This window comes from Rhodamnia argentea, chromosome 8, assembly GCF_020921035.1.
Source record: "Rhodamnia argentea isolate NSW1041297 chromosome 8, ASM2092103v1, whole genome shotgun sequence".
Lineage (NCBI taxonomy): Eukaryota > Viridiplantae > Streptophyta > Magnoliopsida > Myrtales > Myrtaceae > Rhodamnia > Rhodamnia argentea.
Window position 1 is genome coordinate 4,857,073 of NC_063157.1, and position 25,146 is coordinate 4,882,218.

Consider the following 25,146-nt stretch of genomic DNA (forward strand, 5'->3'; position numbering starts at 1 on the left):
TCTCTCTCTCTCTCTCTCTCTCTTTCTCTCTCTCTAACCCAACACGATTAGCATAAGAAGACCCCCCCTCTCTCTTTCTCTCTCTTCTCCAGACTCTCACTGATCCACTCTCCAACAAGAACCCCGCAGAAGCTTCTTCTTCTCTTTCTCCTGCTTAAGATCTTTCAGATGATATGGTGGGTTTGAGCTCTCGCTCACAATTGATCAGTGCCTTCCGAAAATGGCAGGCCTCTTCTCTCTAGGCAACGGAGGAAGAGGAGGAGGAACCCACAAGGACCATTCCCAACCATCGGCATCCGCTGAAGAATTGGAGACCCAACAAGCCAACAACAACAGCAACTGCGTCGACCCCAGCTGGTTGTGGTATCGAAACGGTGTGGTCTCTTCTTCTTCTCCTTCTTCCTACAAGGGTTTCGAGCTATGCCACCAGCTACAACCACAGCTGCAGCATCAGCACCAGCAAGATCTCTACTTGTCGTCGTCGTCGCCGCCGTCGCGGAGGATGAACGCGTCGGATGACGAGAGCCTGAGATCGGGGCCACCGTCGGCGTTCCTGCTGATGAGGGACGGAGGGATCAGCTGCCAGGACTGCGGCAACCAGGCCAAGAAGGACTGCGTCCACCTCCGCTGCCGAACCTGCTGCAAGAGCCGCGGCTTCCCCTGCGACACCCACGTCAAGAGCACCTGGGTCCCCGCCGCCAAGCGCCGCGAGCGCCAGCAGTTCCAGCTCCTCCACGGCGGCGACTGCGTCAAGCGCCTCCGCGAAGACCACGATCTCCCCCGCTCCAATTCCTCCGGTACGCGCGTAAACCATCTCCTTTTTCTGAGATTGTCTCTCCCCCTCGCGGGCCATTCTTGCCTAAACTCAGCCTATCATAGTGATCTGAGCCGTCCCATACGCTGCTGCCGGAAAAACCCCGCAAGATTCACTGCTATTTGAAGAAGAGGGCTTGCTTTCAGTGTTCTCTTCGACCAGGATGATCAGTCTTTTTGTCCAAAGAACCGAAGATCGTTTTGGTCATGTGTGTTGACGTCGGAACAGGCTTTGCATTTTTTAATCTTTTATTTTTTGTATTCTTGCAAATTTTTTCTCCCCATTTTTCCAAGGATACTGTTGTTTAGTATTCCTGACGAATGGATTGACAGTAGAGGAAGAAACAAAAGACTGTTGAATTTACTGTGCATGCGATTCTGTGCTCTGATGGTGTGCATCATTACTTTCTTCTTAAAAAAAACAACAGCAAATCAGTAATCTAAGGAAGACGATTTAGCTCCTCGTCTTGGTAATAATGCCATCAACCCTAATTTGGTGTTTCTTTGATGTCTCTCCCTGTGTTGCGCACACAAATTTTGCTATTTCCAGTGTTGGAGATGGGGTCTTTCCCGGCGGAGGTCAACTCGCCGGCGCTGTTCCGATGCGTGAGGGTCAGCTCCGTCGACGATCCGGACGACCAGTACGCCTACCAGACGGCCGTCAACATTGGGGGGCACGTCTTCAAAGGGATACTCTACGATCAGGGGCCCGACCATGCCAACTACATGGCGGCTGCCGGCGAGAGCTCCTCGGTGCACCTCGGCAGCGACAGCGGCGGCGGGATCCAACAACTCAATCTCATAGCTGCTGCGGCCACTACCGGTGGTGACGCGATGGCAACACCGGAGGATGGCAACAACAATGCGGCGGCGTCACAGGTCGCAGCTCCTCTCTTCGACCCGTCTTCGATGTACCCGACTCAGCTCAACAACTTCATGGGCGGCGCGCAGTTCTTTCCGCACCCGAGACGATGATAGTAAAAAGGGCCCCCGCACCACCCACTCTAATCTTCGACACGGGATTAGGGGGAGTCACATTCTGATTTATCTCGAGTTCTCAGCGGCGGTTGCAACATCTGTCATTTCAAATGTTCGGGTCGGTTCGGATCCGAGGCCTAAGCCTTCTGCAATGTAAAATTTTTTTTGGGGAAGAGTGGTTAGACGAGTGTGGTCTAAGTCGACCTTTCTAAGCTTTACAGTGTACAAACTTTCTGGAAGAGAGTCGTTAGACGAATGTGGTCTATAACTTGACCTTTGGGGGATATCATATGATATGATATTATTACATGAACACCGCACCAACATTTCAAATGACAATGAGAATAACAACCCGAGAAAACAATGGGAAAAAAATGGATTATGCTGATGGTTGAGAAATTATTGTCTGTGTCTTCCTTCCCTTCCTCGGAATCTGAAGCTTGAAATTTTGTTACCTCGGCCATGTTTCTTGTTCTTGTTCTTCTTATGAATGTAGGGTGTGTCCGGTGGCATATTGCCCTTATTATTTTTTCTTTTTTCGTTTGACATCTTGTTATTTTTCTTTATTCTTTTGATGGGTTTGAATTTTACTACGTGTATGAATAATGAATTAGCTTTTCGGACTCGGAGACGTGCTTTTTCCCCGATTACCCGTGCGGCTGCCGGGACACGGTTTTGATTTTCGTGTTCTCGGGTCGAGAAAGTGCCAAGATTTTTGGATCAGTCCATGATTTTCGCTTCAGTATGGGCTGTCCACCAGCCATGCATCGAGCCGTGCTTCGGTCAAGTTCAAGCGGCTCTCTCTCTCTCTCTCTCTCTCTCTCTAAGTACTGTTGTTTTTTCTGGTTTGAGCTCGTTTGATGACATAAAAAAACCAACTTTATACATATTTCTTTGGTGCTTTTGTTGAGCAGAGGAGAGGCATGCAGCGATACGACTTGCAGTTCTGATAAATTTGGAGAAAGTGGGGAAAGATTTTTGGTCGCAGCTATGGAAATTACGTAGTACGCGCTTCACGCAACTGCAGGTGACTCCTCGGCTACTCTTTGCGTCACTTGCCTTGTTTTATGCATTCATGGGCCTCGTTTCTTGATGCCATAATCACGTTCTTTGGGGGTTCGCAAGTCGATCTAGGTCAGAATGCATGTCTCCGCCCAGTTACGGATATGGCAGGATGGCGGTTTTCCTCAAACGGTTCGACATGTCGTGTGTCATTTTGATAAGATCGGCCCATGGACAAGAAACTGTTTCCTTTTGAACCTAGCTTTGCAGACGTTGGTGGGTAAGTGTGTGCTGCTGTTCTTTATAGTTCTCAAGCATGATGGAATTACAGGATGCTTTTCGCTTGATGAAGATATGTACAATTAGATTCTTCAGGCATTAGTTCTGGGGAGATTAGTAAACGCTTTTTGGAGCTTGCTTAGATGATACTCACACAAAGAGTGTTGTCGTGCATCTGTTCTCTTCTCCATTATGCCTCAGAAATGCTTCTTTCGAAATCAAAAGCTGCACTTTATTTTTGTTTTGAAGGCATCTCTGGACTGGTTCGAATGATAAAGCTCCAAACTTTTGTCTCTCCTTGATGTGAATATATTCTCTCTAGTACATATGGAAAAGACACAGCAGCCAACTTATGATATAGTTAATATGCATCGATTTAGTGGATGTTTGTAAATAAATCTTAAAAATTATCATCTTGCGAACGCCCTAGTGGAAACAGGTATCTGTGTGTTATGTCCTAGACCAAAGAGAATTCGAACAATGTGTTGGCTAACTTCTGAGGAGGAGGAAAGAAGATAGATTATTAATTAGTATATCTTGTCCCGTCGGGGAGGAATTGTCTCGTGGTATGTCAAGCTTCTTTTACCTTAGTTAATTCATAACTTTCTAGGAGGTTCACGCTGATTAAAATGACTGATAGATTCGGTACTCATGAGAAGTTCATGCAAAATATGCAAGTTAGCCGCTTGATGTTCATACATGACAACGCCTGCATAAGTTTTCTGGTCATAGTTCTAACAATCACCTGAGAGAGAATTTCTGGAAAGCTCTATATGATGAATTTGGCCCCCGTTTAAGAAAAATAATCTGCAAAACCTACCTTTCTGAGCAAAGGACTTCTTTTATCTCCTAAATTCCAAGCATTTTGGAGAAATTTATAAATTGCGAGAGGTACTAATCTGAATGTTTGGCTGGTTGACGCTGAACATCGACACCACCAGCAGGAACAATATTAAAAGAACAAAGTTGCTAATAACTTGCGAAAATGCATGATTTGTTTGTCTTTGCCCCGGTATATTTGCTGTTCTATATGTTCTATCCTCTTTTTCAATATATTAATTTCCATTTATGACAGCTTTGAGATGTATGTACTGTAGTACAGAATGTTCTGAGATCTGAATCGTGAAGGCCTTTGCATAGACATTTTTCTGCTCTCTCATTGACATGTTACCTCATATAGTTGGTGTTCAATAAGCTAAGCCGTAGCTTTAATGAAGATTTGAGTGGCATATACATTTTTTTTGTAAATCCACATCAGAAGACACATGATTGTTGGAACACAGGCTCGCAGTTCCCAGCACGTGGACTTTGTAGGAAAAAGCTGGAGGCATATCATTTTCAACAAATGATCCGAAGCATGGGTGATTTATTTGGCTATATTGCTAATGTCCAGATTAGATAAGACTATTTTTCTTGTCATGCCTTAAGCTTTATGCTGCACTTGGTTAAGCAAAGTTTTTGGCCAACCGATACTGCAAAATCATTAGGAGGAAGAGTTTTATTTCAAGATTTACCTTTTACCATGTGCTGATGGATCATGGACCACGAACATCTCTAGAATTTGATAACTTGTCCCGGAAAACTAGGGTGCAGTTTTCCTGCAAAATTCCACTATACAATGTCAATGAACCGCCATTTCTATATTGAAAATTAGAAAGTATGCTCCGAAAACCAGCATTCATGTTTCTTGTGTAAGCTGTTTAGTACTTTAAGGACCTTGTTCTATTAGTTTATATATTCTGCATATGGGGCATACATCTGTACATCCTAAATGTTCATGCAAACATCAAGGATAGCTTAATTTGACCTACAGAAATTCTTTTTGCCAATTAGAACATGAATTTCAATTTTACTTGCTTAGTCAAAGATTGTGCATATACTGTTTGTGGTAGTGCGTCAAACTTTGATCATCAGGAAACTACATCCTTGGATGGTTGATATGACGGTGCATATGAGTTGAGCAGTGAGAATGAGTTTGTGCATCTACGCAACCAACGTGACCGTACATTAGGTCTTACAAAGCTTATACTTTTCATCTTCATCGATTTGGTTTCTAGGAGATCCACCTATATTGAGGAATTGAAATAAAGAAGGAGCACAACATTTCCAAGGAAGAGAAAGGTAGACTATTGCGTAGCCATCTTAATCATATGTAGCATATGTCTCACTGTTCTGCTGTTGACATTGTATGATTCATGTCCTGATTAATTTACTTATCACTGATTTTTCCTTTGTTCTAGCCTTGTCAAGATGTTTGCAAAATGTTTTATCAAATCGTTGGTGATAATGGCACTGCCATCGATCAAGATAAAGGCTATTGAAACATCTACTGGGCCAAAAAGAGAACTGGAAATCCCAGCACTCAGGAGCAGTTGCCGGATGGCCAATCCTAGTCAGCTGTATAATAAGAACACTGCATTCGATTTGTTTGCATGCTACGAATTTTTTTTCTTTATGCAGTCGTCGGGTGGTAATATGAACCAACTTTTACACATCGACTTAAGTCTATCTTTCCGATTCAGTCAAAGAAGGCAATTTATGCTGGGTCCAACTTGAGACTATACACTTCTTGAGACGTAAGGGCGTAGTCGTTTCGTGATATGTTAGCCAATTCCTTGGGACAAAGGGTCCGTAAAAAAATGGCCCGATATGTATGAGCCCCAAGTCCCGAATCTAGGGCGCATATGAGAATGTTATATATACCACTTTTTGAGATCATCAATCTTCATTTGTTGTGGTGTAAGAATCTGAATTTCGGAATGATTGTCTATGCTTTCCAAGAGCAAGATTCAAATAATGTCGAATGAGAATCATCTGCGCCAAGATGGGTCTCTTGTCTTGGAGCAACTAAAAGCCTATATACGCTACTTGTACCAGAGGCACGGCGTGTTTTCATAAAAAAGAAAGAGAACTTATGCTTATATATCTTGGAAACAAGAAGACTCAAAACACGAGGACAGTTTCTTCTCATAATTGGAAATTTTTGGCCTAGCTGGTCAGTTTTCTTGTAGAACCAAAAATGTAGAGTATCCTCCTTGAGATATATTATTTTGGACCTAGCTACCTCAGCGATTGGGTTCTTTCATTTTAACTATGCAGACTTACACCGTAAGGCAAAGAAATAAAGTCCTGCAATTCTTGGGAAAGGAAGAACTTCACCAAAAACTCAGTTGCATTCTCACCTTTTCTGGTTTATTGAACCTCAAGAATTGAGGGCTTGAAACCCATTTCCAATCTCAGATGGGTCATTCCTTGCTCTGAATTGTTGCTTGTCCATGACATTCTGCGCAAAGATAACACAACAAACATGAATGAGAGAGGGAGGGAGGGAGGGGGGAACGGAGACCATACTCAATCATTCAGCTTTTCCCTTGCTCTCTTTCCATCTTGTGCTATCTTTATGGCATCTTGGAGAGGAAGGGGAAACAGGAGAGAAACAAAAAACCAACCCAGAAAAGGAAAATCTTGCTCATTTGCTTGTGACCAGTACAACGCGAACAGCCAAAAGACATCCAAAAAGATAGTCACCTAGGGTTCTTTCTCTTCGTACTTATTTAATAGGAGGGCACTCCTTTAAGGGGTGGTTGGGGTGGCATCTTCAGCTAAGGCACACTAGAGTGAGCCCAAAAGTGAATGATGTGCCTCCCAAGATCCATAAATTCATGGGTTTTGTGGTCCCAAAAGTTTTCACTCAAATGTAATTATGCATAGAGGTGCATAATCACTTTTGCTGATCTAAACCAGAAACATCCTTTTGTTCATTAGGAAGGTTTTGTTCTAAGAATTACAATGGCCGAGTGCGCCCTCCACAGATCTAGAAAGGGCAAAAGCCAGTTCTCTCATTAACTTCGTCTTCAATAACTCAGATTTGCAGGAGCTTTCTAGGGTTTGGACCTCTTGCTGCATGCCTATGCGCACACCTTTTGTATTCAGAGCGGGGGTGCGAACTCAGTCACTGCGATGTGTCCAGAGAGAGTACTAGTACCCTTTTTCTGTGTGTGTGTTGAGGGGGGGGGTTCTAATGCATTTGGACCAAAGCGTAGAAGAAGATCATGAAGAAGGAAGAACAACCAACAAATTAAATGGATTTGTCCAATTAGTCCAAATGAACTCACCATTCGAAGGAGAAATCTCGTCTTTTCCTTTGTTCTTGATTGGAGAAACGTTTTCTAATCATGTTTCTAATTGGCGGGTCACAAATATTGACACTCTTCCACCAATCAGGATTGAAGAGAAAACATTGAGAAATGGATATTCTATGAATTTTTGCATCACATATTACTGAGGTTTAATTCATAAGCTGGTGAAGTGGATGTACTAGTGGGTTTATATATCAGTATTTTGTTCGCCATGGAGATTTGATGAAGCATCACAAATTCTCCCTTTTCTTCTTCTGGTATTTTTGCTGAACAGAATGAATGAGAATCTTTCTGTTCTTCTTTAATTAGTAGTCTGGTTTTGCCTTTCTTTTGGGGGCAAATTGCAGTCCAAAAGCTTGAAAGCTCAGTCTGAATGCTGACTGATTGCAGCATTCCTGCCTCGCTATATGAAGGCTAAAGCACATAAATTGCGAAGGGAAGAATCTTTTCAGGCTCAGTCATTGATGGATTTACTGAGAATATCCTGGAAAATCACCCAAAACCAACGGTCTGCGTCCATTAATATAGGGCAAGCCATATTTGGCTTTTCCAAAGGGATAAGTGCATTGAAAGTCCTAAAACTTGTCATGAAAGTGTAAATGAGTCCTAAAACTTTCAAAAAAATTAGTCAATCCTTAAATCTTGTCACACAAGTGCATTTTTTTTTTTTTGTAAAGTAACACACGAGTGCATTTGAGTTTTAAAGCTTTCAAAAAGTGTAACGAAATCCTAAAACTTGAAAGTGTAATCGAGTCCTAAAATTTTCAAAAAGTGCAAACAATTTAAAGACTTGATTGGATTAATATGACAAGTTTTAAGACTTGATTGCATATTTTGAAAGTTTTAGGACTCGAATGCATTTTTTGAAAGTTTTAGGTTATAATTACATTTTCGTGACAAGTTTTGGGACTTACAATACATTGTTCTCCTTCTAAAAAAGTGTCGGAGAAACTATTTTAAAACTTTTTCACGATTATAAAAAAGTTGTAAAAGAGAGAAAAAAAAAAAGGTTGTGTGGCACGCTAGATGTACCTTAAAAGTTTTCACTTGTGGTATATATATATTTAGAATAATTTTCCATGTCATTAATCACTTTAACGTTTAGCATAAAATATTTTCTTTAGAAATGAATAAAAACATGTCGATTCATGTCAGTTTTTAGCTGAGGCTCGTTGTTTAGAAAAAAATCCATTGTGTATTCTTGTAACGTATCGAGGATTAGCGTTCACATTGATCATTTAACATCGAAGTCGTATCAATGACCAATTAAATATCTGCATTGTTCACTGCAGGCCTAGGACTCTAATGGGGAAAATTACCAAAAAAGTCTCAAACTTATTGTAATTGTGCCAATTCAGTTCTAAACATTTGTTTTGTCAATTCAATCCTAAACTTCTTGCATTTGTGTCAATTCAGTCTATCCAGCCAACTTTGACTAGTCGGTGTGACTCGACACTACCTTTCGCCGACGTAGCAATTTTTAATAACACTTTAAAAAAATTTCAAACTATTTGTTATCAATTTATTTTTTTTTTTTTCTTCTCCTTCTTCTTCCAGCCGCGGTGACCAGCCAAAGGCGAGAGTCGGCAAGGTGAGCAACGCTAGACCTTGCCCTTGCCGGTGGACGGCGAGGTCGGCCTCATCGGCCCTCGCCTCTAGTCGGTCTCGAAGACCGGCTGGAGGAAGAAGGAGAAGAAGATAAATAAATAAATAATGTGAAAAAATATTAAAATAATTTTTTAAAAGTTTGCACTTCAGGGCCGACGTCCAAATCAATACCAGCCGACCAAAGTGGGTTGAATGAATTGAATTAGCATAAATATAACAGGTTTATGACTTAATTGACAAAAAAAAATTAGGATTGAATTGGCACAATTACAATATATTTGTGACTTTTTCATAATTTGTGTGATGTCATGTCATTAAGGAAACATGTGGAAAGCTGATTTTGTTTGTTTTTATGGCAGTGGAACACTATGTAGATATGCCATGAGACGTATAGATTTGGCACCAGCCTTGCTTATTTTTCTCCTTAATTAAGACACAAAGTTAACTCATGACGTAAATTGAACTCATAATCTCGTGAAAGGACGGATAACATAGGGACATGGAGCTGAATGCCGCCTTTGGGCAAACGATGGACACGGAGCTAAAGACCTAGATAAATCATTTAAACTCTAAAAAATGTCGTCGAAGGGAGCACTTAGATTCTGGAGTTAGAGACTGACTTAACCGGGACGAGGAAGATCAAAGGCTAAATCAATAGTTGAAAGGAACCGCCGAGAAACTGAAATTCACAATATGGGCTATGTTTGAGTTTACCAAAAAAGTCACAAATTTATTATAATTATGTCAATTCGACCATAATTTTTTTTTTTTTGTCTGCTGGGGCAGGAAACTTTTACATTTGTGCAAATTCAATCTATCCGGCTATCTGAGCAAAAAAGAAAAATCAATCGGGCCGATTTTGACAAAAATTACTGATATGAACGCTCACAATTCTACGTGACATAATCAATGCTAACGTGAATAAATTTAACAATATTTTTATTTCTGACTTTTGATTTTTTTTTTCTCTTTTTTGCCTTACCTTCTTCCTTCTCGTTCTAGCTGATCTCAACTACCGCCAAAGGCAAAGGCCGTCGAGGCTTGTTGACAGCTAGACAAAGAAGGGAAGGTAAAAAAAGAGGAAAAGAAGAAAAAATTAAAAATTAAAAATTATCAATGTCAATGCCGATCACATCTTTATTAGCGATTTATAAGTATAGTTAGCCGGATGAATTGAATTTGCACAAAAGCAAAAAAAATTAGATTTAATATTTTTTTTGGTAATTCTCTAAAAAATAAAGGCTTGGTCCATGACAAAGTACATCCGAGCTATAAAGACATGCTGACCTCAAGTAATTCTCAGTGACGAATAAATCATATAGATTTAGTCTCGAAAGGCTGCAATAGGTTTCCCTCAAACAGGGCAGCTCAGCATTGGAACATTCAGCCACAACCAGGTAATAAGCAGGTCACACATTGAATATCCATGTCATCTAATCCCGAGCAGTCGAGCTAGTAAGCCGGTACCAGACATCTTTTACAGAATCGTCACAAAAACCTCATTCTGTAGCTCCTTGAAGCTCAATTATAAGTGCTGAGGCAGTCATCTATAAGTAAAACTAGTCTGAGTATTTACACGGTGCATGATGCTGTGGATTGAAAAAGAAAAACAGTGGTTAAAGTGTATGCAATTGAAGGTCCCAAACGTTATCCTCCCCTCAACCCATAACCTCGAGCAAACGATTTCAAATGGGTGGAAGGGCAGTTCTGCCCAACTGCAATCTCCAATCACGCAGCTTGTGGCTAAAAGGAACGGCAAAATGACTGACAATTTTGTCTAAGGACTCACGAGCTAGTTTCACCAAGGGCCAGATGAGGCACGAGGCTTCCCCTTCACAGAATTCAGGTGCTGGGTGACGAAAATGACTCCCATCACGACAATAAGACAACCAACCAGCATGCTGAAGAAGAGGGCACCGGGTTGTCTTGTCTGGACAAAGCCGTAGATTCCGTTGGAAGTTACAAGAATGAGGTCAGTCAATCCATCATTTGAGAAGTCATCACAGACAAGGGCATGAGTAGGTGGTGAAGGAAGCTCCACCGTTGCTAATATACTCCCACCAGGGGATATCAACACCGCTTCTTGATCCCCTGCGGCAAGAATAATTTCTTGATTATCATGAACCCGCAAAGAAAATGCCTTCAAGGTGGGGACCACCATGCCGCCGCCTTCCATCATCCCCGACGGAGATGGAAGATTTGACCATGTTGCACCAGTCAAGATTTGCCATTGCCATACGGCATCATGGCCATGCATGCCAGGACGGTAAGATGTGACCTGAAAAATTAAATGGGACAGCTCAGTTGTGTACTCTCAATTTCTAGAAAACAGGACTATTAATGTGCAGGCTGAAAACTGAATTCTTCCTCCATATCTGTAGTCTTTATAAAATGATTCATGATAAGATTTTGGTAACTCTAGGGAGAGGGAAAGAAGGATTCATGATAATACAGGGATTCGCTACAAAATCAAGCGAGGACGAAAGAAGTACACTTCAACAGCTTTACCCATCAGTATCTTCTGACCTTTTCAGATGCTACAATCTGTATAGTCATGGAATGGAGTACAACTTACACAAAACAGCCACCCAAATCCAATTTATGGATATTTCCTCAATATAAGACAACAATGCACAGACAATTTTTTTAGCCAAGTTTTCAATCATTAAAAGAGAGAGTAAAAGTTATGTAGGAGCCTACCTCCCCTCGATTCGTCAAGAAGACTACATCGCCTTGGCTTCTCTTATGATGTTTATGACCATCCTTCTTTTGTATAAGGATGGGCGTGGCAACCTCCAAAGAAGCTACCTCTGATGATCGACCGAAATTTCTTGAGTATTCTCCATATGGGAACAAGTTAAATGGGGAATGACGGCATATAGAGACATTGAAAAGTTGTTCTCTCACAGGTACTCCGGATGTCACCACAGCCCAACAGGGTCTAAGAACTTCCATCGAGCCAGAAACGACAGTCCGCTCAGCACCATGTCCCCCAACAGCCTGAAGAAATGAAAATCTGCTCTCATTACAAATGAATCCCTATCTATAGAGCTAATTCCGCAGATATAATCATGAATTGCCATAAGGAATGCCATCTTTTAGCTGTTTGATTTGCTTAAATAATGAATTCCTTCGTCCCAAGGGAAATGCAGAATATAGTTATGTTACGTACTTAAAGGTCTTTCATGCAATGCCTACAAAGATGTTAAACGGAAGACCAACTTAACTCGAATAGAATCATTTTATACAGCCCCAGAAACTCTGTTATACTCATAGACAAATACCCATGTAGTGACACAAAAATATATTCAAGCTGTTACATCCAACTATGAACACAGAGATAATGATGGACAATCAAATTTGTTCAAAAGCGAAATTTCTTACCTGAACATGATCAAGAACTCCATCCCCATTGATATCAGCATGGAGGCCACCTTCCCGCAAATTAAGCTAAAGAAAACAACTCCACATCAAATCGAATAAAATGTTGATGGTAAAAAAAATATATCATAAACATCTTTAGCTAAAAGAATGTTGATAGTACACAAAATGCATTTCATGTGTGAATCATGCACAAGTTCCTCTAAGTATTGTCTGGATTACAATCTGAAGATCTTAATCATAGAAAGCAGAGTAATTGCTGAAGGTCTGTATGAATAACGTTATCCATGTATATGGGGTTTCATCTTGTATAAAATATGGTTTGATCCATCATTCATAATTCATATCAGCCCTCGGATGCCTTTGCTGGCAATTACAAATTGGTGCGATAATAAAGAGTCATAAGAATCTAGAACTAAAGATCCATCAAGATTTGTAATTAGTTCCATGTACTGCTTTTTAAACACAAATTGAAACTCAAGTTATAGAAATAACCGCACTCAACATCAACAATAAGATTAAGGAAAGGAGAAAACGTGACGCAACCACAGGAATTCTTCTAATAGATTAAAGGGCATGGAGTACTCTAAGCATGAGATTTACACATACGAAGTGATTTTTCTTGTCCATGAAAAAATTGGGTCTACCCAAGAAGAGGATAAAAGCTGGCAATATATATAGGTTATCACTTAGATCAGGGGACTTCACATAAACAACTCCATCAGTATCTTGCAGTAAATTTTGAGATGAAGTCAGTTGATGCATGATATCTGTAACTTCCATTAGTACCTTACAAATGGTCCGTCCAGAAGCCAAGTGGACAGCTTCTATTCCTTCTTCTTGATGAGCCACAACAACATTAGGAACCCACCAGAGCTGTGTGTGATTTGTTATAGTAGGAATGTAGTTCATTGGCTGCACTAAATCAAGAATATAGGTTACCTCAGGAGATCCAGTGATTACATCACCATATTAAATGCTCCCACTAGCCTATAAAATAGAAAAGTCCTCCAATTCATAAAAATTATAAGCGAGAAAGAAATCAAACTCAATTTTACGTCCTAAAACATATCATTCCAATATCTAGGCTAAGTACCTAGTGTAACCTACTCTGAGTCGACATATTCATCCAGAGATCGAGTGTACAATTCAAGGCCCGACTAGCTCGAGCATCTACCATAATGTCAGCAAAAAGAGTTCAATTTACTATTTCATAAATATGCATCACGTTTCTATGCCAAAAATGGAAAGCACATGTAGTAGTAGCCAAATAAACTTAATTATCTTTTTCGACACTTGCTAAAGATGAACAATAAAGAAAGCGTGAGCCAATAAGGCATCGGACGAGTTGGTGAGACGCCTGGACCTTAGACAGTTAAACCGATGAGGTCCTAGGTTCGACTACCGGCGACCACGTCTTGGGGGACTTACCTGGTGGTATTGTCAAAAACCCTCACCATCTCGAGGAATAGTCCATTGCACGTGAGAAACCTCGGTTATTAAAAAAAAAGAAAAAGAAAAAAACTGTGCTATTGCTAACAGAACATAAAGATGTACAAGTGGTGGGCCCAAGATCCGAGACAAATCAAAAAGTATAGCATACCAATGAGAAACAAGAGATACTATGTTTGACTGGAATTAATTTCCCGTAAATATCATATTCCATAACCATTTTACGAATGTCTAGTCCTTATTTTACCGAGTGGATTAAAAGACTAGTACCTGGATGGATATTTGAAGCACCCATATTTCCCCTCTTCCTCACTAATTTCTACAGAATATCCGATCCACTACTCTGTTTAATTCTGGGATCCAGAGCATTAAACTAAGTCACTTTACAGCCTCTAAACAACAAAGTAATAAACAAACCATCTAAACTCTCTCCAGAAGGAATCTTGCTGATGCAATGACAGTAACAAGCACTCAAGGATGTGCACTCATAAACAATGAGAAGTATGAACTATATAAAGCATGTTCCAAGAAGTTTAATTGCACATCATATTTATGTACGGATTACCTTCTTAGATTTTGCGGAACCAGCCATATTTGCGGCCTTTTCAATGAACTTTGAAATCTTCTTGGTTGAGTCTTTCCCTGGAGGATGGTTTTCCTCAGGCTTGTGATAGGGGTAATTAGTAGTTTTCCCCGAAGTTTTCTTCAGTGTTTTTCTTTTGTGCCGTCTGAAGTGAGACAACTTTAATGAAGTGTCTTCTCTCCTGTCCTATAAAGAGACGTTTGTTTTCAGTAGCACCACAACTGAGACACACAATAACAAGGAGAAAAGGCCAAAGGACTCCATAAACTTACCCAATGATGCGGCATAATTCCCAAAACTGATTCTCTGAATTCCCTGCACTGGAACTGTAACATAGTGGCGTCTATTAGAGCTTGTCAGCGAAATGGCAAAGCAGGTCATACTCAGGGTCCAAACAACAGTTAAAAAAACACCCCGCCAAGTTATACATGCACATGAAGGACCACCAATTTCCCATTAGGAGTCGGTCAGATCTAATAATCAGAACTCATTGCTATGTGGGCAAGATTAAATAAAAGGTCATACCAATTAGACAAGTGACCTTAATATACTCCTATAATAATCAAATCATAAGTCCTCAATGTATGTCAGAACTTCGTCAATTAGACCCTAGACTTATCTTTACAAAGATTACAGTAATTTGCAAATGGCATGCTACACTGCATCCTAAGCCAAGTGCCACCTGCCACTGTCAAATATTATAGACATATGCTTTCGTGCAATAGCAGTTACAGGAGGCTTCCACAATGAATATTTAAGGTATTTAGTAAGATATGGGCTTTTTTTGGGGGGGTAGGGGGGGGTCGAAATATAAGATATGGGTTGAACAGTATATAAACTTGACGCACACAATGAGAACATAGAGACCCAATCAAACCACCAATCTGCGTCCAGAATGACAATGAAATTGGTAAAAGGAATGGCAGAAAGTCATGTTGAAAGGGCATTAAAGCTATGGAAAATTCGTTGCAGGGGTATACATTGCTAATGTATTAGTTGGCATGAAGAAAGAGCTACTTCAAGAGATGCAACCTGATAGTAAAGCTAAAGCTTCAAAAGATACCTCTCCAGGGTGATGACTGTTCATTGCATGAACATCAAGCTTGTAGTTATGCTGCGGTATCAACTGTGATGGATCTGAGGAATGCGCTTCAATATTCTGGGCAACATAACCAAAAAAAAAAAATTATGTGAGAAGAACTGGAAGAAAATGTTACATATAGTAAAGTGCCACCAGCTTACAAAAGCTGAGTCAGATCTTTCTCAGCAATGTTAATGGTTCTTCAGATACAACAGAATACATATCAATAAAAGATACCCTACAAGCGGAGAAGACAATAGAAGAAGATAACCATATTCAAAAGGGCAAGTCTTCTCCAAATTATCATTAAGAAGAGCATAAAAAAAAGAGAAATGTCATGAAATGGAAAATCAATATATAAAGGAGAAATTACCTCATTCTTTCTGCTCCATCTAAGTTGACCAGATTTTCCAGCAAAAGCATAAAATGCAAAGTGACGCAGATCAACAGTGCCAGCATTTTCAGAGGCCTAGACATGTTGAACAGAAGATTAAAGTCCTTGCCTAAAGACTGACCTCAACTTTGACGGCAAGGCTCATGACTGTCAAAGAAAAAGAGGATAAAAAAGGTATCACCTCTTTTTCAGTAGCACTTCTTCGATGCAGGTCAGCATTCTTCTCTGATGTCCCAATCTCTTCCAAAGGATCCATGAGATGCTATTTACAACCAGGAAAGGAATAAAGATTATGTCAGTCCAATGAAAAGCCTTAGATATCATAGTGACCATAAGAAAGAGGGTGAAGGGCTAGGACCAAGGCAATTGTCATTGAAAGACAGGCCCCTTAGCCCTTGCAAATACAGAATGGGGAAAAACTAGTACATGGAAGATCTTCATAAAAGTGATAAAGAAAGGATTTGATGAACATGAATCAAAGTAATGAGCAAAGATAAGTAAAAGCCAGAAGAATTCCATAGTAATCCCAGAAAGAGAAAAAGGCAGAAGAACTCCTGCCAGAGTTCTATACTAAGTAATAATATGATTTACGAGTTTATAACCGCCTGCCCCTCGCCATTGGCTATTTGGAAGTTTCACTAAATAAAGAAGAAGAAGAAGAAGAAGAAGAAGAAGAAGAAGAAGAAGAAGAAGATACATGAGGCTGCGCTTCCATCCTCCCACCAACAATTACTAAACCCGAATCCCCATGCTTGAGAGTATAATTGCTAATTGAGATTGCTATCTCTCGGTGGTGGGCATTATGAGGAAAATCTTCCTGCCAAATAGCCCCAAAAATGAATCAGACCTTTGCCTGAGTACTTTCATGATATTAGAGAATGAAACAACTAGGGGTATCCAAGTCAAAATGGTACGTACCTGCAAATTTTCTTCCCATAGTTTCTTTAGATTGTGATCAAAGCACATGACAGACCATCCTGAGGTAACTACAACCAAGACTTGCTTCTGTGGTTGCCCCTGCTTGTAATTTCGATCAATCACACCCGTTGCCATGGCTACAGGGCGTCGCACTGAGGCAATCCGGATCTTATCAGGCATCAAAGTGACCTCTGCAAGGACACGTGCTTCACTAAATCCCTCATCGACCCGCCTAGTGTGGGGCTCCAAAACCTAGAACATCCGCCATAATATTAAATGAAAAACAAATAAAGGACCGATGTTGTTGTCTCCAACATCCTGCATTTTGGAGAATTTGCTGTAAAGACATTTTCAATCAAATTGGTAATTAGCGTACTTAAGAAAAACTAGTGCAGCAAAACATTTCTTGGTCAAAGCATTAAAAAAAGTAAAATTCCAGAAACGGCTATCGCTTTTCTAGAGGAGATGCTGGTTCTCCCCAAAGAAAATAGAAAGCGTTCTGCTCAAGTAACTTATTATTCCAGCTCCATCATCATCACCATCGGCAAACCATAATCACCAATACCACCAGATCCACCACCATATGTGTCCGCCATTGCCTATTGACCACCTTTGTCATTGCTGCCGCGACACCATCACCATCAGGCAGCTGCAGCAGCCACCACAGCGACCAGCTCATTCCAGTTGATGGCAGTCTCCAAACTGCCTCCACACCACCTGACTAGGCAGCCATTTTGTCGCCACCATGCAAACCAATCCACCTTGCACGTGGTTATCAACTACTAAAGTTTACATAGACATTTCCACCCAAAAACAGCTTATTTCGATGCAGCACCACCCTAAAATCTACCGTTAGATGCCCATGCTCATAAAGAATTCTTACGTCAATTGCACTGAAAGTATGATCAGTCCTATGAAGAAAGTCACACATCTTCCACTAAGAAAGCTGGAGTCAGGCGACACAGAGAAATAATTGGGGAGACAAACAGAAACGCAAAAGGTCGGGATTGATCACGCTCATGCTTGGCCAAAATCTTCATCGTTCTAACGCCAAAGTTACCTCAACAATCAACGCAAGGAATAGAATAAAAACCACCATAGACACGGTGCAACTAGACACACAGTAGGAAAAAGACCTGAATTTTGGCGTCGTGAGTGGCGACGAGAACCTCCTTCTTGCCGTCCCCATTGAGATCAGCCACGATTGGAGGAGGGAGACGCTCGGCTTCGTACTTGATCGGATAATCGTCCAACAAATGAAACCACGCCTCCCTGAACGAGAAATCACCTTCGTGCTACACAAGCCCGATACTCAACCAGGATCAGAAGACAACCAAAACCAAGAGCAAATTCATCACAAGAACTGAAGCAATCAAAGTTGTCCGTCACCACGCGGCAATCCTATCCCGCTCAATCACCACGAACCCAGCGGGTAATCGCTCCGGCGGATCGAAAACGCCCAAAGCGAATGCAAAGATTGCACACAGAGTGACAGGCATACAGCGCAAGAGCAGTAAAACGTGGAAATGAGAACAAAAAAAAAAAAAAAAGCACGAAACGAAATGAGGAAGGAAGGAGAAGCTCGTGGATCGAACCTGGAGAGAGAAGAAGATGGCGAAAGCTGAGAGCATGAGGATGGCTAAATCTCGCTTCCTCATCGTGAATTACCCTCGATTTTGTCGCTCCAAGATCGACCATACAGAGACTTGCAGCTACTTCTAGCGAGCAGAGCAGAGCAGAGCGAAGAGAGAGACAAGGTCGCGGGGGTTTGGACTATGAGTCCGTCTGTCTCAGTCCAAAAACGGCATGTCGCAGCAGTTTACTACGTCGAGATCAATGGGCTTGGGCCTCGAGTTTTCTGGTTCCGAAGAGCGAATTGCACTGCGTGACAACTTGTTGAAATTTACGACAAAAAAAAAAAAAAAGTTGTTGAAATTACTGACGAAAATAATTTATGTTTAAATTTTATAAACTATTGAGAATTTTTTTAGACACTAAATAATTATCAAATCTTGAATTCTGAAAGTCATTAGCAAAGACCACTGCGAACAAACTGTCAAAGTAACGGAAAAATCCGTTTCTTGATTTGTTTTTAAGATGTAAATGGTTAATTTATGATTTTGGATATTCATTAATTTGAGATGCAAATGAAAGATTTATTAGGAACAATTTTAGGTTTTTTTTTTTATATATCATTTAACTTTTTTTATTTGAGCTAGATGTGTGTGATTTTACTATTAAAGGCGTTAAATTTTTACAAATATTAGGATGTTCACCTTTAAAGTCCTAAAAATGTTTAATTGAATTTCCAAGAATAATATTTTAACTTCTAGGTTGTGTTTATTGGACTTTTCCATAGGACAGGACATAGGCGGGATCGTACAAAAAAAAAGAGATTTCTAATATCTTGCCCAATGTTTGATGAATATATGGACAACCAAGATAGATTGAATGTCGATGTAATACTTCTTGCAGAAGTCCAAGTTGACCGTTTAGATCTTTGAGCCCCTGCAGAAGTCCAAGTTGACCGTTTAAGATTTTGGGCATGGAGCTCCTCGGTGGCTCAGGTCGAGTCGAGGCCGGCCATGGATGATGGAGCTCCTCCTTGTCCGAGATTGAGTCGAGCTCGTCACCACGACGAACCATGTCGGTGGTAAGATGCGAAGCTTAGTCGAAGCCTATGGGTGGCGGTCATGGGTGATCGGGTCGAGGGACAAGGAAGAGATATGAGTGCGATGCATGCTCTGCCCACATTTATCCCACCCTTTACATGGAATTATTTTACTCTCGTAATATGTCTCTTATATCCGGCCTTGTCATAAAATGAACATCAATTAAACAAATATCATATCCCGACTATTATTCAAGCTATAAAAAAAATCTAACTTTCCCCTCAAAATCCGATCAAAATATATTTCCATATTCTCGATGCTAAAAGGAGACTCTTTTTTTTTTCCTTCTTCCTCGTGAAGCTCCCACATCTCCTAAAGAGTTCCAAACCATCCCAAGATTTCCATTCAGACATTGGAAAACCTTAACTACAACAACATAATAAGCTCAAATGAAGCGTCGAACGAGTTGGTGAGATGTCTGGACCTTAGACGGTTAAAATAATGAAGTCCTAAGTTCGACTCCCGGCGATCACGTTTTGGAAGACTTATATGGTGTTATTGGCAAAAACCTCTACCATTCCGAGAAATAATCCATTGCACGTGAAAAACCTCGGTTATAAAAAAAATAACATAATAAGCAAAATTGTCAAAATACTAATTAATGTGACGTAAGGCAGAATGAAGAGATGACAACATCATGATCACGGGCATGCACGCATTCTACTTCTCAACGCGGCAAAGCATCATATTCCATGCCCCACCCTTTCTTTCAAATTGCGTAAATATTATAGAGTTGCCAAACGAGCGGTTTCGGTCGCGTTCGAGGGTACCGAAAAAGAATCCGGACTGAATTAGATCATTCAATATATATTGATCTCATTTTTATGCACTACTATTTTAACGAGCCATACCTAACTCGACCCAATTCGCACCTAACTAGACTCAACCTTCAACCCTTAGCAATTTTTCCCTTTGAACATGGAAAATAGCATATCGACAACAAAAGCCAATCAATGCAAAATAAATTAAACACGAAAAAATAGTAAAAAAATAAGAAATAATTGGACAAAATTAGGCTACCAGATCAAGACCAAATCCGATTGTAATTTCAGCCTCATTTTCCCCTCTTCTCATAACATTTGACTTGACTATGGGCCTATTTGGTTAAGCTTTGAAGAAATGTCCTTGGCAAAATGCAAATATTTTTGGGCTAAAGGGAATTTCCAAAATGCAAATAATGTCTAGCAAATATATTTTAAAAAACACGTTGAAAAGTAACTTTGACATAAATGCCGTTCGGTAAAAAAATATCTTTATAAATAATTCAATTTTTTAATTATTTTTTAGATATTTCATTTTTTAATCACTGTCTTTAAATTTTTTGCCTTTTTTTTCCTTCTTGAATTTCTTCTCGGCCGGTCGTCGTATACGATGGCGGCCGGTGTCCAACCACAGACTAGGCTCGGCTCCGACAAGGCGGAGGCTTACGTTGCCGGGCCACATGTCATGGCCGATTGTCGGCTGGCCACCATTGCCAAGGTCGATGGTCGGCGGAGGAAGGAGGAGAAAAGAAAAAGATAAATAGAAAATAAAGAACAAAGAAAATAAAGAAGAAAATAAAAAGATTAAAAAAATAAAAAAATTGTAGTTTATTTCCGAAAATGTAACCTTTTAAAGTATCTCCAGAGTTACTTTGAGACGAAGGCCTTTAGGAGCTTTTGAAAATGCATATTGCATTTCTTCGAAGTTGAGCATAAAATAAACTAAACGCTATTTGCATTTGGTCAAGAGCCTTTAAAGTCTCAAAATCCCTTCCAAATGCTAAACCAAACAGGTCCTAAGCGACACACATGCACAACACTAGTGATGTAGTCTCAGCCTTCTCCTTCATTCTATCCACTTATTGGTTCGATCAGAGTTGAAGACGGATACAAAAAGTGGGTTCAAACCAAAACAAGGAGAAGTCGTCTTGAATTTGTTCTTCAAAGGGTGCCCAAAAAAAGAAAAAGAAAAACAGCAAAGTTAAGGAAAAAAGAGCTCCGGATACGAACCATCAAGCGTATGATCAATCCCGTATGAATTCTCTCATCTACATTCGATTTCGAGTCAAATTTAACCATTCAATTGGCCATCAATCATTCTCGATTGGTTTTAAATTAGGACCATCGAATTTCCGGCAATCACGTCCTCGTAGAAGTTCACGTTTACACACGCATATGTCATGTTCCAATGAAGAGAAAATCAATGGCCCGAGAAAAAGAACGGTCGAAAATATTCTCGCATGGAGATGGATTTCCTCGTTGTCCCTCTTTTTGCTCCTTTACAGCTAGCTTGGCTTCGCTACCGACCGTTCCCGACGTTGCATGGGAATGGGGAATCCCCGTGGTCCTGCACATTCCCAAGACTTCCCCACCGTTTTGGCTTGGGTGGCTGAATCGTAATTTCCGTCCCGAGCGAGGGCCATTTCCAAAACTCCCCAGCGGCCATCTTCTCTCCCTATTTAAACTCGACAGGACGGCGCACCGAAACCGAAAGAAGCACGGCAAGCGCACACCGAACGAATCTTCTCGCGAGGCTTGCGTAGTGCTTCTCCGAGAGCGAAGAGGGAGCGGAAATGGCGGCGGAGGAGGGACAGGTGATCGGCTGCCACACCGTCGGGTCTTGGACCGAGCAAATCCAGAAGGGCAACGAGCCCGACAAGCTGGTACCTTTTTCTTTTTGTCATCTTATTTGCTTTCTTCTTGCTCACGTTTGCTTTGATGTCTGAAGGTGAATGTGGGTTTGACGGTGGTTTCGTTTTCTCGATTTTTCGCAACCTCGGATGCGTGATCTCCCTGTTGTTGAAATTGCGAGTTTCCGGGTTTTTTTTTTTATGGGGTTGGGGGTCGGTTGATCATCGTGAGACGCTGGGTTTTGGCTTTGATTCAGGCGTACTCGATTCGTCGACGGATTATTACATGAATGAGTAGTGATTTCGAATAATCATGTCTCTGTGCTTGATGATTTTTTTCCAATTTTTACCACGACATCTGTGAATTCTCCGAAGGGATCCATCCATGCGATTCGTTGGCTTGTTAGTAAGCACTTAAATCTGTGTTCATTGATGCAAATCTATCTGATTCTGCAAGGTTCGTTCATAGTTGCAACGCTATTTCTCACGTGATTGTCAAGTGAACTGCTTTTTGGACTCTGGCTTGGGAGCGGTTTACTTCATCCACAGGGTCTTTACTTTTTATATCGCTGTTTCTCCCGTGACTCCTGCACTGGTTTAGCTTAACAGAAGAGGTTAAAGAGGGGGCAAACCTGTAGATTTAGAGGGTTTCGACCTGCAATGATCCACATGGAAAATGCTGGCTTAGCATTGAGTCATGGTCCACAATGAGAAGTCTTGCTCTATGCAAATGGTATTCGATGGACCGCTCCCTAGATTGGACTGTCCTTGTATTGTCCTTTTGTTCTCTCTGTTATACCCATCTGATAGATGCATATTAAAGTGAATAATGATATCATCCGTGATAGACCAAGTCCACATAAGGAAAAAAAAAATATGTACTTGAAGAGCTTACATGTTAAAGTTAGTTATGACGAAAATAAGTGTCACCTAGCGGCGTTGTCACCTTTCAATGGAGCGGTCAAGGCACAGTGGAATTGAGTCTGGATGAGGTAAAGTACGATAGGAAGTGGCTTGCAATTGATAAGCTGTGATCTGGAAAAATATTCTGTATACTTGTGAGAAGAACGTGGGAACACACTCCTTTTCTTAGTCAATTCGTGTTGATGTTCGATGCCTATGTGGTTAGTCACGCCAAATTCCCTCTCTAGGAGCAAATCAGTTGGTTGCTAGTAGTCCTTGCCATGTCGTGCCACAGAAATGCCGTATGACATTCGACAAATACAAAACTGATTCCCATGCCATTGCCATCTGCATATTTTGAACTGCAGATGTCTCCAATATGCCAATCGATGGATGACCTACTAGTCTATCATCCAGCTTGTTTTTAAATATCCTCCCTAGACATCTAGGCGATGGAATGTTGTTTCAAAGTCATACTGGCTCACAGGTGTTCTTGCACTTATACAGAATGAGAATATGGATACCCTTTAGTTTTCTAAAAGCGATTTAGAGGGTGTTGTGACAGGTGAGTAGCTTCCAAAAAATCAAAAACAAATTTGAGGCCAAGAGGGTCCTGCTTCTTTTGTTTCAGAGAGTCCTTTCTTTCTTTTTGCTGCGTTAAAGCTCTGGGTCCTGTTTCAGATTCTTATAGATGATGATTTGTGCTTTAATTGATGCAGGTGGTTGTGGACTTCACTGCTTCATGGTGCGGACCGTGTCGCTTTATTGCACCTTTCCTGGCAGAGCTGGCCAAGAAATTCCCCAGCATCCTTTTCCTCAAGGTCGATGTGGACGAGCTGAAGGTAAAGTAAAATTCCATCTCATATGGAACCAAGATTGTTTTCCCACTTCCTCCATCCTCCCGGTGCAGATGAATTGCGGGACTAATTAGTGTGCATTTGCAGCAAGTCGCTCAAGAATGGGCTGTGGAGGCGATGCCGACCTTCATGTTCGTGAAAGGGGGGAAGATCGTGGACAAGGTGGTCGGAGCTAAGAAAGACGATCTTCAGCAGACCATCTCCAAGCATGTGGCTACTGCTTCCGCCTAATCACGCGGGTTTGCAGGTTGTCTTTCGAAGGAGGCTTTGGAACAAGCTGAAATCTGCACTAGTATACTACAAACGCTAGATGATATGTTAGTAACTTTTATGTCCGCAGTATTACAGTCATGATGAATAAATTTCGAGGAATCGATGGTAATTTCTGAAAACCTGTTTGGTGATTTTCATTTCTTCACTCGAAACTTGCTGGGCGTCATTCAATTTGTCCCATTTGAGTTCAAGAAAACCCAACTTGTAGTAGAATAAAATGTTACAAAGTACATTTTCAGAGATTCCAATTAAACACGTAAAAGAAATAAAATTGCTAACCTTACAAAAATTTCTTACCTAACATTAAGAAGTCTAAACCATTCATTCGAATGATCTCTTTATAGTGTCCTCGGTGCTTCAATCACCGAGGTAGGACTACTAGCTTTCAGCATGTGTTAGCGGGGAATTGAACCTATTCGCATTTAAATCGGCTGGTATTGTAAGCGATTGATTCATTCAAGAACGATAAATGCGATGTGTGTGCATTGATCATTTAATTCATCTCTTGACATTTTAGACACAGACCTATAAAATGATAGATATTGCGTACGAACTTTCTATCACATCTTCATAAGTGTTTTTTTTTTTTTGGCATGTGTTAAAGCATGCCATCGCACAACATATTCAACAATATTATCCTTTTTGGATTTCAAATTTATGGATGTTTCGTAATTGTTTCGAATATCGCACAACATATTCAACAATATTATCCTTTTTGGATTTCAAATTTATGGATGTTTCGTAATTGTTTCGAATATGATACGAGATGACGACATAGCTTACGATATAAAGTTAATGGTCCTCATGAATTTCATGATGGGTGATCGGAGGAATATTGGTGGAAAGATTCGAGCATCATTTAAGATTCTGAGCTGAAAGTCTAGATGTTTTGATCTGATGCTCAAATTCTTATTCTCTTTGCACTCAACCTCGGACAAGGAAATCGAAACTTTTTCTATCTGTCCTATCTTCAATTTGCTCTGCTTCTTTGCAAAGCGGGAATCGAATTTACACACGTGATATTAGTATCTCCACCTGCCAATCCGAGGGCCGCCTATGCCTATTGACAATTTGACAATCGAGTCCGTTCGATGTCTTTGCTTTTTGAAGGCTTAAACGGTAGCACGTTTTCCACTTACAACGTTTCCGTGAATTCGGCGCTAAACAGCGATTCGATGCCTATGTTCAGACCAAGCAAGAAC

General features: G+C 40.7%; 3 protein-coding genes and 1 long non-coding RNA gene across 4 annotated transcripts; 2 read left to right on the forward strand and 2 right to left on the reverse strand.

Annotated features, from left to right (window-relative positions):
- Positions 1-2,075, forward strand: LOC115741287 (protein SHI RELATED SEQUENCE 1-like). The gene is made up of 2 exons (XM_048283370.1): positions 1-797; positions 1,364-2,075. Exons 1-2 carry the CDS (start codon positions 221-223, stop codon positions 1,786-1,788), a joined length of 1,002 nt encoding a protein of 333 aa, XP_048139327.1. The 5' UTR covers positions 1-220; the 3' UTR covers positions 1,789-2,075.
- Positions 2,076-2,924: 849 nt separating this feature from the next.
- On the reverse strand, positions 2,925-6,546 carry LOC115741289. Its single transcript, XR_004015454.2, has 3 exons — positions 6,419-6,546; positions 6,255-6,355; positions 2,925-4,670 (listed from the first exon to the last, which is right to left on the reverse strand). It is a non-coding gene; the product is annotated as an uncharacterized LOC115741289 (long non-coding RNA).
- Positions 6,547-10,170: 3,624 nt separating this feature from the next.
- On the reverse strand, positions 10,171-18,415 carry LOC115741166. Its single transcript, XM_030674918.2, has 13 exons — positions 18,224-18,415; positions 17,765-17,923; positions 16,629-16,880; positions 16,408-16,527; positions 15,892-15,972; positions 15,690-15,785; positions 15,299-15,394; positions 14,508-14,561; positions 14,218-14,421; positions 12,990-13,115; positions 12,204-12,269; positions 11,520-11,819; positions 10,171-11,097 (listed from the first exon to the last, which is right to left on the reverse strand). Exons 1-13 carry the CDS (start codon positions 18,284-18,286, stop codon positions 10,618-10,620), a joined length of 2,097 nt encoding a protein of 698 aa, XP_030530778.2. The 5' UTR covers positions 18,287-18,415; the 3' UTR covers positions 10,171-10,617.
- Positions 18,416-21,758: 3,343 nt separating this feature from the next.
- Positions 21,759-24,057, forward strand: LOC115741170 (thioredoxin H-type-like). The gene is made up of 3 exons (XM_030674925.2): positions 21,759-21,944; positions 23,534-23,656; positions 23,759-24,057. The coding sequence occupies exons 1-3, from the start codon at positions 21,855-21,857 to the stop codon at positions 23,900-23,902; spliced, it is 357 nt and encodes a 118-aa protein (XP_030530785.1). The 5' UTR covers positions 21,759-21,854; the 3' UTR covers positions 23,903-24,057.
- Positions 24,058-25,146: the final 1,089 nt, after the last annotated feature.